Here is a 13,941-nt window from a genome sequence, read left to right on the forward strand (position 1 = left end):
TACTGTCACTATGTCTTTAAGAGACAGCATTTTTTTCTTTTATATTTTGGCCAGTTTCTACCGTTAACAAACTGTAAAACAGAGAAACCAAAGGATGATTCAAGCTCGTAGTGACCTTGTGTTCGAGGAGGCTTCTCTTCTCTGCCTGGGCTTCTCTCAGCAGACGCTCCATCTCTTCGAGCTTGGCCATATTGGAAGTACTGGCACTACAGCACACAAACACATAAAAACACACGTCAGAGAAAAAAGCAGAAACAATGAACCACATGGCACACAGTCACGGGAAAACAAATACCAAGTCAACAATCATGTGGCTGAACCTCAAATACACTGACAATGTGTTCTAACTGAGCATCTGCTATGTTGAATAATTAAACCAGCAGCAGCGTGACGAACAAGAGTTACAATTGTAACTACGGTTCTATAAATTCTGGATGACCACCAAATAGAAAGTGCTTTAGCTCTGGATGTCACTATCTTCATAGAAACATAGTTCCATTCGTAACTCTCTGACCACCACACAGCAGCACTTTAGCACTCAATGAATTATACCAGCAATGTCACGAGGAAGCCCCACTAAGGAATGGAAGCTGTTGACGTAGCATGGGGAGCAGCCTTGCACGTTGGCATGGCAACAAACGTGAGGTAAGGCATCCTGCCGCAGAGGACTGGTCCTCTCCATTATGGAGTACCCGAGGGGAATATGCACTGACGTCTCTGAGGCAAACTTTCCACTTCCGCTCTGCTATATCAACGAATGCATCTATTTCTGAGTTAAATCACCGGTCTCCCTGTGGTGTCGGGGGGGCACATCTGCTGCCCGGTTCTGCACACCTGGGAGATGAATCGCCCTGAGGCTCGGGACGTGGGGAATTGCCCACGTAAGGAGCTGCTGTGATACCTGCAGACCCTGCCTGGACCTGGTGCCTCCATAATGATTGATATAATACACTGCCGAGGTACTGTCTGTCCTGATGAGAAAATGCTGGCTATTCAGTCTCGGGAAAAAAAATGTCACAGTACCAGATATACTGCTCTGAACTTGAGCACATTTATATGCTCTGGCTGCATGCTCCGTTTGCCCTCGATGGTCGTATGCTGCCAGACTGCAACCCAGCCAAGTAGAGAGGAGTCTGTCTCCACAAGGTCTCGGATGAAAGGGATTACTCCCAACGGAACCCCCTTGGTCAGTTACAATTTTCTCCTCCAAGGCTGGATGCCCTGATGTTCCTGCCGCTTTGCCAATTGGGATCCAAGTGGAGTTTATTGACCCAGATTTGAGGGGGATGTAAGGAAAGAGGCCCTGAGGGATGATCATGGATGCTGCTGTCAGCATGCCCAGTCGCCTGAGAATGAGGCCTTATTTCAAAACCCTGCCTCACTGTAAGCAACTTCTAAGTTGCAGAATAGCTACATGATGAGCCAAATTTAGCTGCCATCAGTTTCCTCAATTACGAGAAGATAGATTGAATAGACCGTGTGAGGACATTAGGGTTTTGTACTGCACTAAAGTTATACAGGGTCACAGGTGACTTTGTTGGTATATCGGCTTGACCTCGGCATATGCCAGACAGATATTCAGTGCTTAAGCACCACCATCTGGCAGTCAGGAAGAATGAAATGGAACGGACTCCATTCTGACTTTAACATGTTCCACATTCTGAGAACCGGTGCCACAGTTTTTGCTTCTACAAAGACTGTAGTGGAGTATACTTTCATAATTAAACACTAAGCATAACTCAAGTTTCAGAAACTCAGACTCCACGTAATAATGCAAGGGTACAGAGAGAACACATACAGTCATACCTTCAAGTGTTCTGTTTTGCATTTCCAACAAAAAAGGCTACACTCTCCTGAGAACACTCCAGATTATTCACCGTGTGCACGTGTGTGCGATGGATCAAAGAGGAAGTCCATTGGGAAAGGAAGCCTGGATTGCAAGGCATGCAAGGATTGAAACATCCCTCCTTCCTCTCTCTCTGTAAGACTTTCTAACTCGGCTGTGTCACAGTTTAGATGGTCTACACATGCTTTACAGTATTGACTGACATCACAGGGATGTCACGTTAAATAATATGTTTCCCTATTTCTCTACCTTTGACATGCAAACACACAGATACATACACACACACACACACACAGACCCATGCGCGCACACACACACACACCCCTCTCTTATCTGGAGTCGGAAGGAAATGGATACCCAGTGTTGATCTGTGACGATGTCACAACATTGTTAAGATGAATGGTACACATTAGACTCAGTCTAAACAAATCAGGTAGGAATGGAGGGTTAGAGGGAGAAGCAGGTTACCCCAAGTAATAGAAAAGAGAAAAAAGTATTGGGAGGGAGGGTATGAAAAATTAAGAACAAACCAGTGCAAGTGAAAAAAAGAAAAGAAAATGCATTCCCGCTCCCTTGTATTTCTTCATAGTCAGTTGCAGTTTTTTTTTTTTTTTTTTTACAAACTTCCCACAGCTCTCACTCTATATTTTGTCATCACTTAATGTGAATAACACCAATTTACATACTGTTAAAGTTTCAATTCATTACAAAAAAACTACAGGCAGAGATGAAAATCAAATCGCCATCCGATGGTTAAAAACAATGATGTAAATCAATCTGTGACTGTATCATGCCATGTTTTAGTCTACTGCTTGCATTAAGACTTCAACTAATCTTTCACAAGTCATCCCGGTTCACTTACATAAACATTAAACGTAAACATCCATCCTCTATTCTCTTCCTCCCGTTCCCTTGCATTCTCTTACCTCAGTCGATGAGAGGGAATCGCACTCATAGTCATGGTAGACCAGCCCAGTTCTATTTAATTAGCTATTAGGACGTTATTTCACTTGCTCCAACACTTTTGTCTAGAAAACACATCACTGACAGGATGACAGAAATCACAGTTGTTTCATAAAACTACTTCTTCGTCCAGCACTGATCTAGGTTTCAACACACGTCCTCCAATCCAATGTAAACTGGTGAAATAGATTCCAAGAGGAACCATACTGAGAATCACGGAGGCAGGAATACTTTCAGAGAGGTCAATCTGCAAATGGTTCGGGGCTTTGCTAAATCTTTCTGAAGAAACAAGACCATACCATTCAGAGAAACAAGAGGAGGGGAGACAAAAGACTAATGCAACCACTGTAAAACTGAAAGCTAGCACACATGGTTTTAGTCCAGACGGGGGGTGGACCCCTAAATGTACCTCCACACTCATACTGGTTTGTTTAGTTCATCTGAACCTGAGGGAGTTGACTGAACACACACACACACACACACACACACGTTTTTCGTCCTCTGTAACCTGACTCTTAGAACACTGATCAAGAGCCCCCCTTAACTCATAACACACATAGTTCTACACATCTTATTTTCCAAGGAGAGACCATAAAAGGCGGGAAACCTCGGCTTTGCAGCTCCACACACTTTTTACATTAACTCACGTTCTACTCTACGTGGTGCCGGCCCCCCAGCTTCTTCCCACAGTCAATGTTTCATATTATGAAGACAAAAGGGACATTTTTGTATTTTTTATGTTTTCAATTTTCTTGTCATATTTCCACTTTTCATTCACTATTGTCTTGGTCTGTCAATTGTTTTAAATCATTCTAAGAGAATGAAAAAAGTAGCATTGTTTAATGTTCATCAGCAGAAATATTTCACACAGAAATATTAAAGCTAAACACAAATTTTTTTCTGTTCTTTCTATTCAGATAAAAACGTGTGTACACACACAAACAAGACCTGCTGGCGACCCCTACCTGGAGACATTATCAGGTGAGCAAGCAGAGATGCTGGTTTCAATGGAGTCAGTACTATCCACACTCATTGTGTCGAAGGCCTGGTTGTCACGGTATCCAAAGGCATCGAGGTAGACGTTGGTCTGCGAAGCTGCTCGTGAGCCGGGCTGACCTGGAGGCACACAGAAAAAGAACAGCTTTAGCAGTGACTAACGTTATAATTTCTCCTCATGAATTTTACACACTTGTGTTGTACCTATATCCGTCACTCCATCTGTCACAACAGTTTGCCCAGACGGCTTCAACTGTGGATCACAATGCCCCGCCACTGTGAAAGGCTCTTATTCGTACAGTGAAAAAGTAAATCCACACCTTATTGGTATAACTACTCTTTTTTAAAATCTGTCCGAATTGACAAAATGAGTGCATGCAGTAAAGCAGAGTCCTGAAAGTAGTAGGCGGTCCAAAGATGTCTGGAAAGAAAATGAGATGTCCTCAGAAGTAGAAGGAGGAATGATGACTAACTTTGCCTCTGGGTACAGGAAGAAACACATGAGAAAATCCCTGATACCATCAGCCCCATGCAGCAGACCCACCCATCTGATGAGCCAGATCAAGGGACCAAAGGGACTGAGGGGCTAGATACACACGTACCAGTGTCCAGAAAAAAACTGCAGTACTCTAACAACACAGGGCACATAATACTCAATACATAAAAACAATGTATTAATGAAAATATATTTCGTTTTTTGGGGAATATGTTGGTTGGATGGTTGGTTAAGGGCAGCAATGACAGAATTACCTAATGAAAGATCACAATCGGTTGATTTATTTAGTCTTCACAAGTTATTACATTTTCATTCAAAATAGTAAGATCGCATACACGTCCAACTTGACAGAGTCCTTGAGGTAACAGACAATCCTTCATCTTTCAGCAGCATTCAAACAGAGGGCACAGGGATTAAACTCTGGTGAATGAACGGCACATTTTCTTTATGGTTGGTTGACGTTTGTGGCAAGAAGTTGACTGTGAGGAAATCTATTTCTAAGCGGCTGTTTTTATAACAACCCTTTTACCAACTAACGTAAACAATTTTCAAATTGTTTACACTCAAACCAGCACCTCTGCTAGACACACACACACACCCTCTAAACCAACTGAAGGAGTAGCCCTCTTCCCCTTACATTCCTGCACTATCTCCAGTGACAGTCAAACAAATGAAAACCTTTGTGATCCAACAAAACTCAACGAGGTTGACACCAAAGAAGCACTTCCGGATTGGCTTAATTTTAGACCCAGTGATTGCTGCCTGGTGCACACCCACAAATGATGTTGATGAAAGATATTACCATATTAGCAGTACTTTCCCATCACAACAGACATGAGTGTGTTTGCGTGTGAGTGTGTGAGTGTGCGAGTGAAGACAAGAATAAGAGATACAACTTACACTTAGATAGTCATTGTAAGTGAAGTGCGTTTGTGCATGTGTTTGTATACCTTTATGCAAACGGCGAGACTCAGTTTCCTTGTTGGATAAGGAGAAAAGTCTTGGGAGAATGCTGCCACAACTTGTGCTCTGAACCAGGGGATGGTGAGACTACAAATGACACAAAAGGTATGATTATAATACACAATAAAACTGAATGTCGAATAAGAGAATATAAGCTAAATACATCAGTGAGTATGACATCAATGAGTCTCATCGATGAGATTGATTTGTGTCTTTATGCATGGCCATCTATATGTATGTGTACCTTGGTAGGGTAGCTGCGTCCCAGTGTTGCACATGTAAACTGGGGGGTCAAAATGGGTGTGGTTTTCTTCCTGGGTAATGTGCCACTCAGATGGGAACCGCCTTCTCTCTCAGACCTCTTCCTCTCTTCCAGCAAACGGAAATGCTGATCAATTACACACACAAACCACAACAGAGGGGAGGGATAAACACAGTTTAATTGATTATCGAATAATCGTCATTATCATTAATCCAAATCAAATGAATGCCAAATTATCCGATTTAATTTTAGGCCATATAAAATTGTAAGAAAAATGTATTAACTTTAAGTCGCTATGCAAGTAGTTTTAACTGCAGTACTTTCACTATTGTTTTGACGTATATAACACTGCAGTACTGCATACCACAATAATTTCATCTATATTGGTTAATTTCAGCCATATGAATAAATACTCGTACTCATTTATAATTAATATATATATTATAATCACCATCAATCAATCAAAGCAACCGTTCCAAATTAGCATATTTTCTACAGTGTTCGTCTCTCACACACACACAGACACACACAGACAGACAGACACACACACACACACACACACACCACATTACACACACACACACACCTGCCACATTACCCACACACACACACACCTGCCACATTACCCACACATTACCTGCCTGTGTCGGTGGTGGTGTTTTTTGACAGGGAGGGGAGGTGGGGGAGAGTCAGGGAGGGGGGACGGGTCGCGATATGACACCATGTTCTCTGGCCAATGCACAGAGGGTGTTTTGGGGAGGGGGCGGGGATAAAGATGGGAAGAGGTAGAGGAGGAGGAAAAGGAGTGACAGTCGGCAGGTGAAGGAGAATGGCAGAGCTTTGAAAAGAAGATGTTGGAACATTGTCAGAAAAATGAAATAGTGCAAAAGTAGGAGGGGCATTGGGTAAAAAAAACAACACTATGCACACAAATGCACACACACACACACACACACCTGTTGTATCATCTATGCCTGTGTACTTAAATAAATACACGCCAAACTCACGCCACCACACACCACACACCTCATCCTCCTGTGGGTTGGGGGTGTTGCCGCCACGAGATGGGTTTGCCTCGGACTCAGGAGAGGCATTGGCCAGAGTGCGGACGGGGTTAGGTTCTCCCCCAAGCTGTGAGTAAAGCTCATTGAGTTCACTGACTGTGACATAGCCCTGGAGAGTGTCATGTGGAGAAAGGAGGGGGGAGAGAGAAGGGGTGAGGCATAGCATGAAGTGAGTCAGCCATATTAATGACAAACTTGAGAATAAGTTGTTAGAATGATGCAGTATTTGGTGGCAATTTTAGTAGTTTCAAAGCAAAAATAGAGGAAAAAGTCTTGTCACTTAGACACTGTACTGTTAACATTCATTGGGTGGTGGACACAAAACTATAGTGATTATTACAAGGTTACCTCAGTATTAATACTTGTAAGTATAAGCTGTGCATAGAATTAATGAAATAAGTGTCTGCTCAAAGTCCTGTTACCTCTACCTTTAGGGTACTGGCAGTTACAACGAGAAACCGAAGGGGAATACAGAATAAAAGGAACAAAGGACAGGCAGAAAGGATGAGATGGATTTAAACAGACTGGACAAAGAGGAAAAGAGAACGGCACATATTAGTGAAACATGTCAAAAGTACCTCAGCATTCTTGAGAGAAATAGAGGAAAGGAGGGACGAGGTGGCGCACAAATTGACTGGAGGACAGTTGGTACGACAATAGCGATCGCTAAAAGACTGGCACACATCAGCCAGAGAGGCTGTGTCCTACCAGAGAAGGAAACCCCAACGATTAAAAATGGTGAGGATGCTGCCCACTTTAAGAGTTCAAAGAGGAGGACAGTCTTTATGTTCTTACAGTTGTCAATCAACCCTACCTCTCTTAGAGTAAAACCTCGCCCACCAGTGAGGTCAGCATATTTTCTTTCCAGCATGGCGATATTTTCTTTCTCCTAAAAAGACAGAAAAACAATGTTACCAACAAAACTACCCTCTTCTTGATGCTTTTTTCCTTTTCATTCATACACAGAACCAAGGATGGACACATGCATACACATGCAGACATGGATACCATCGTACCCTTTGCAGCATTCCCTCGAGGGTGCTCCTCTCCTTCAAGAAGCTCTCCTTCTCTCGATGTGCCTGCTGGGTAATCTGTGCTGCCTGCTTCCTCAGAGTTAACAGTCGCTCCTGGAAAAAAAGGGATAACATGTTTTTTAATGTGTCTATAGCTCACGTATAGAGCACTTAAGTGAGAGCCCAAGCTATTACACCAAATAAATAAAAACTATTTTAAACAGAGATTCAAGTAGATCAATAAGGATTTGTTATTGTTTCATGAATCAGTGCTATAACACTTTAAAAGCTTATATGCCAGTGAAAGTATAATATTAACTCCTTTTTTTCTTCATGAATTTTAATTCATTCATGAACATTGTGATATTGTACTGTGTACATGTCTTTCGACAGGACTTAAAACCTGCGGTTACCTTGCGAGTGACGACGCTCCGCTGGTAGTCTGCGATCTCCCGGAGAAGCTGCTGTGTATGGGTCTCCTTCTCCTCATCCTGCCTGCTCTCTCTCTCCAGTTGCTGAAACTCCAGGTCCTCGAAACGCTTCGACTCTGCATCAAGCACCTCACAGTCCTGACACACATGCACACAAAAGAAATAATTCACAGGTAAACAGGCAAGTCAAAGGAATGTGTGTATACGAGACAAACTAGCACATAAACTTGATGAAGTGATTATAAAACAGCAAACAACAAAATACCAGTAACACCAACAACAGTAAAGTTCTCACACACAATGGATGTATGGCAGTTAAATGCGTGCAAATACATAGATTTAATAAAATGTTAAGTAATAACACAAACAATTAACATATTCTTGATCTCATTTGAAAATTGCCCATTTAGAGATGAGAATCTTTCCCAATATGAGTGACATGTGAAGCATATTAATAAAAAAACCCTTGTGAGATGAAACTGCTTTGAGACACACTGACATATGCAAGTAATTATGTATCAGAAAGCAAGGTCTCACACTGACACAGACACAGCAAACCAGACCCTGATGTTCCGTCAACACTTAACAGTCATGCAGAGTACTAGACCAAAGCATAACCAGTGTCTGAGGAAACATGCAACATGTTATATACTGTAAGCATTCCCCCAAAATACAGATGATTCAAAGCTACTTTGTCTTCAAGAAATCTATTTAAACAACATGTTATGTGGGAAGAAACTGCATCACCCGAGCAAAACCCATGCAGGTTAGGTTGAGCGATGACTCCAAATTGCCAGTGGGTGTGAATGTGAGTGTGAATGTTCGTCTGCCTCTATAGGCGTTCTTACACAGAGTATCAGCCAAAATCAGGGAAAGTAGACCCTTCAATATGCTGCAATCGCACCGTTTATACTAAACTTTGGTTTGCAGTGCAAACGCAAAGACCTCCGCAACCTTCTACAGCAAAAATGGATATATAGATGGATGGATATTGTTATCCGTCAAACAAATGTTGGTGTATTTCAATAATAGCAAAACAGGTCTTAAAGGAACATACCAGAGTTACTACTACTTTACCAAATTTGCTTTATTTGTTAGATAGTTTGCTTGTTTACATTTGGTCCATATTCAATCATTTACAAAATGTACCTGAAAATGAAACAGTAATTTTAGATAAATTAAACAACACTGTGATTTTCACAAGGTTGAATAACGTAAACCCAGGGACACCGTTTCAACATGAATGGCAGTGAACGGCTGTTAAAACAGGTAGGCTGGTATGATCCTTTAAAGCCAAACTCTTGCGATACGTTATAGTCTTACAGGATCAACCCTACTGGTGAAACAAAATTAGTAGACATTGAAACTTATAGAGTTAGATATTGAAAAGAAAGAACATGAACCAGGTAAACATCAAGAGGTGGCGAGGGGGTGGAGAGCAAGTTAGTTCAAGAAATTGCGTACATTTTCACATGCAAGTATGGGAGCATCACATGTCTCTTTTTAGAATATGTTGATGTGAACACCTGTCCACATACACTGTATATTTTGGGTGTCAACAACACACACATGCCCACATTCGTCTGGTATGGGTCAGTCTGTTGGTGTTCGCATGCACGCCTGTTGCATTTCCTACTCATGTTGAGTCCTATGCTCGTCTGCGAGTTGGGATTTCTCTGCATGGATCCATAGGTTTACCCACTGAAGTACATATCTCCCTGTGCATGTTTGCATGTGTGTGTGTGTGTGTGTGTGTGTGTACTGACCCTGGCCAGCTGCTTTTGTAGGGGCTCCTTGGTGGCCTCAGGGCAGCTGTCCAGCTGAGAGCGCTGCTCACACACAATCTGAGCCAACCTCTCTACTCTGCCCCTTTCTGCCTGTAGCAACTCACACGCCTGGCATTCACACAATACATAAACACACATGCCCACACAAACACACATGTACACATTCGTTTGTGTGTACGTACAAACAACGGAAAACACGCACACGCACGCACACAGGACAGAGAGAGGATGGCGTTGTTAGTGGGACTGGGGAGCCACAGTTAGTCACTACGGCGACCAAGTCAGCAAGATTAGCCTAGAGAGAGGGAGGGTAGGGAAAGCTGGAGGAAAAAAAATCTACCAGAGGGATGGAGAACTGGGAAGGTATTGAATAGAAATGAAGGTAGTATGAATAGTTTCATGAGTTTTTTCTCCTACTTGTTTCCTCTATTTGTTTGAATGGAAATGACTGAGGAAATGAATGAAAAGGAATGGCTCAGTATATTAATAGGCCTCTCTATAAAAAACAACATATACACACGCCCAAAATCTGTACAAACACTTCACCTGCTCTTCAACACTACGGGCAAAACGTATCTGATTGTTCTGTGTCTCTTTCCCTCTTTCTCACCCAGTATCATGATATGGTTTTATCATACACAGTACCTACCAGCTGTGGGGGAGATTGGATATTTCACAATCGGGCTAGGACTCATTCTCACAACAGAGAACATCCAAATGCCAAACCAAATCAAGTACAAACACACACACACACACATTTAGAAAACAAATTCTCTCCGTTTATCCACTTACACTCCCCACCCTGTCAACGATACCTTACATTGGTAAAATGTAGACAGACACACACACACACACTCACCCACACCCATGAGTGTCCCACAGGAGTGTGAGTAAGATAGGACCTCTTGGTGACCGCTATACCCTGGGCAGTATTAGCAGATATATATTTGGACCAGAGACAGCATGAGAAGGATTAACACCTACCAGTTAGTCACATGACCCCTGAATGTATGAGAGTCTACAGAGGAGTGTGTGTATTTTGTACACCTTAGGAAGGGCTTGGTCAAACCAATGTTTAGTGTAAAACACTTTCTTTCCATTAGTTACAGTATGTTTCTCCCTTCTGTCCGATAACAATACCACCTTTTAACAATTTGCAGAAGGTGCATCATCCAGTGCCTTAAGGATCCAATCAGAATCCTATTGAGCTCAGTGCAGCCTCAGAAAATCGTTATATAGACTAAGCTACTTGGTTTTATTGAGCTTCCTTTTAGCGTAGAGTTAATTTGAGTTCCCTCTGGTAAACAGTTATGCACTGTTTATGTCTAGGGCTTCTTTTGTTAAAGGTAAGAGCGGAGTAATGTTTGCCGTCTTGGTTCGTACAAATGATTGTACATTGTAGTGTACTTTTTGAATGTGTCTGTTATGCACAACATGATTGGTCAATGCCTTTATTTGCGGTGCAAAAGCTCTGAAAAATCAACCTTGTTGTAGAACAACAACAAACCCCCACTTTTTCACCTTGTTATATTCACATTCTGTATGAAAGTAATCATGACAAAAACAACAGCTGGAAAGAAATATATTGACATGTGAATTCATTGCAAAAACTCCCCCAGTGTGTGGATTCATTCTGTTAAATACCTTGTCTTTTTCCCGCTGGGACCTGGTCTCTAGGTCAGCCATCTTGTTGTTAAGTGCCTCCAGAGCATCTTTTTCCTGCTGAAGAGCAGCTCCCTCCGACTCCTGCTCAGCCTCCACCAGGGCTCGCTCAAGCTCCACCTTGGATAAATGCACACCAGTAAGTAGGCCATTTGTAGTGATTAAGGGTTTGTCCTTACTTTTACTAACATGTATGTAACACTACCTAATATGGTGTGAATAAAATGTTAATAAAATAGTATCCTTCACTAATTTTTGTTGTTGTCTCTGTCTGTTCACTCTCCCCTCTGTTCACCTCTTGGGCGGATTCCTCCATTTGGTTTTCCAGCTCTTTGATCTTTTGCTCCAGCTCCTCCATGTTATTCAGCACCTGAATCCTCTCCTCTTCCACACGCCTCACTTCTTCTTCTGAAGGCCTTACTTCCTGTCCACGGCGACGAGCTGCATCGTCTAGTGCCTGGCAACAACATAATCAACGGAGTCACAGACCGAACCATTAAGATATACATTTACCAGAGTTAATATTGGGGTTTCATGGTAATTAGCTGCAATAATAATCACCGACACCAGACACCACCAATTCAATAATGACGTGATGAAGGGAAAATATATGTACTATCAGTATTTGCAACTGCAGGACAAAAATATAATATTTGCATTCAGAGTAATGAATATAGTTTTCTGTGGTGAAGCAGTACTTTCATTGGAAGATTTCTGTTCATTTGCAGCAAAAAGATGTGAGCCGACACAAACGCACACACAGACACACACAAAGACCAGCTGTCAATTTGAAATTGTAACACTTAGACTGCTCTAATCTAATAAATGGGCTGTAAATATCTCCCATCTGTGTAAGTGAAGCATGTGTATGTAGATACTTTCCACGTATTAAGAGGAGTGATCGTTGTCACTCTCATGTTTTACAGAAAGAACAAGAATCATAATCAATCCGGATTAATCTTTTAATAAGGCGATAAAAGTCAAAGGTGCTGCTTTAGCAGTCTTGTACTGTCTTCACACATGCCGCTCAGTGGACTTTTAACATGCATTTGATCCAATCAAAGACAATAATCTTGATGTCAATGGTCAGAGACTCCAGTCTGCAACTGTAGATCCATATGCATTACTGCTTAATCACAGAATGTCACAACTAGATCAACATCAGTCAATCTAAGTTATCTCTATTTCATTCACCAACTTAAACACTCTCTCTCTTGCTCATTACCACGGCCCCTGAAAGAGTGTAGGGGGATCTATTGATACAATTAGAATATAACATTAGAAAGTATGTTTCTTTAGTGTATAATCACCTGAAAATAAGATTTATTGTGTGATGATTATCTTAGAATGAGCTGTTTATAGCTACATAGTGCAGCTCTTCTTCACAGAGCTTGCTGCTATGTTTCTGTTTAATGAGACAGGTGGTCTGTTGAAATTAACACAATCACTTAAGACGTTAAATAGACCAACAACAAAAAAATGGATGTTTTATACATATTTGTCTATTTTAAAATGGTAAAGTGACTATTGCGTCTGAATATACCAGATCATCAGTCCCGTGTTCAACATGTTGATATGATATTAGTGGGAGTGCTGTAAATGTGCACAAATAAATAACTTTTACCTCACTGGTCCTCTGTGAACGTGGAGAAGGTGAGGGGGCAAAGCTTCGAAGGCTGACAGCAGGTGATTCTGCCCTGTTGTCTCGGGGACCGCTGCTGCGCCTCTGTCGTACCAGTAGATCATCGTCGTAGTAACCGTTCTCCAATCCAGGGGAGGCCATGTGTCCATTCCCCGTGGTTCCATTAACAGCTGAAGAGTCCGAAAAGACAGATGGTGCGTCGTCATCGTCGTCGTCATTCAGTTGAAGCTTCTCAAGCTCCTGGTTGATCTTCTGGAGATCCGACACAGCTGAAGTGGGACTTATAGCTGTGTCACCTCCATCTCTCTCAGACCGGCCCAGCTCCGAACACAGGGACAAGATGGTCTCCAGCCTCTGTCGCTCCTGAGATGAGCACACACAAAGATACACACATAGTGCATGAGTTACAGTAGCAAATGTATCCTGTCAACTCGTTATAATTGTTCTTTACGATGTTGAGAGGTAGTTTATTTAAAAGGTGTAGCTATTAGAGAATTAAATTCAAGTTTTTTTGTTATCAGTTTATGGGATAAAACCTTGTGGTAGCTACTATTTTTTTTAAACTTAGCTTTTATTTCAGTTTCAGCAACTTGTACATACATTCATAGTCTGTCTGTTATTACACATTTTTGAGCTGATTAGAACTGGTAGATTTGAGTAGAAAAACCAAGCCACTGCTTAGATACAGCATAGAGTGTTGGCATGCAAGACAAATACAATATAACCCTATTTTATAAAACAACACATTTTAGTTAAGCCAAGAGCTAGGCCAAAGACGAAAAAAAGAGCATACCTTATTTCAGACAAGCTAACTTA

General features: G+C 41.8%; 1 protein-coding gene across 4 annotated transcripts in view; it reads right to left on the reverse strand.

The window, feature by feature from the left end:
* Positions 1-13,941, reverse strand: part of phldb2b (pleckstrin homology-like domain, family B, member 2b) — a 43,002-nt gene that overhangs the window by 3,435 nt on the left and 25,626 nt on the right. For 2 of the 4 annotated variants that reach the window (XM_084034218.1, XM_084034221.1), the window contains 12 exons: positions 13,108-13,488; positions 11,779-11,940; positions 11,466-11,603; positions 9,801-9,929; positions 8,017-8,172; positions 7,607-7,717; positions 7,405-7,479; positions 6,553-6,699; positions 5,509-5,652; positions 5,252-5,351; positions 3,775-3,925; positions 116-206 (listed from right to left, as the gene is read on the reverse strand). In XM_084034218.1, coding sequence (XP_083890344.1) covers positions 116-206; positions 3,775-3,925; positions 5,252-5,351; positions 5,509-5,652; positions 6,553-6,699; positions 7,405-7,479; positions 7,607-7,717; positions 8,017-8,172; positions 9,801-9,929; positions 11,466-11,603; positions 11,779-11,940; positions 13,108-13,488 — 1,785 coding nt within the window. The remainder of the gene's footprint in view (positions 1-115; positions 207-3,774; positions 3,926-5,251; positions 5,352-5,508; positions 5,653-6,552; positions 6,700-7,404; positions 7,480-7,606; positions 7,718-8,016; positions 8,173-9,800; positions 9,930-11,465; positions 11,604-11,778; positions 11,941-13,107; positions 13,489-13,941) is intronic. The other 2 variants (XM_084034219.1, XM_084034220.1) reach the window with 2 other exon arrangements.

This window comes from Eutrigla gurnardus (genome assembly GCF_963514095.1).
Source record: "Eutrigla gurnardus genome assembly, chromosome: 18".
NCBI lineage: Eukaryota > Metazoa > Chordata > Actinopteri > Perciformes > Triglidae > Eutrigla > Eutrigla gurnardus.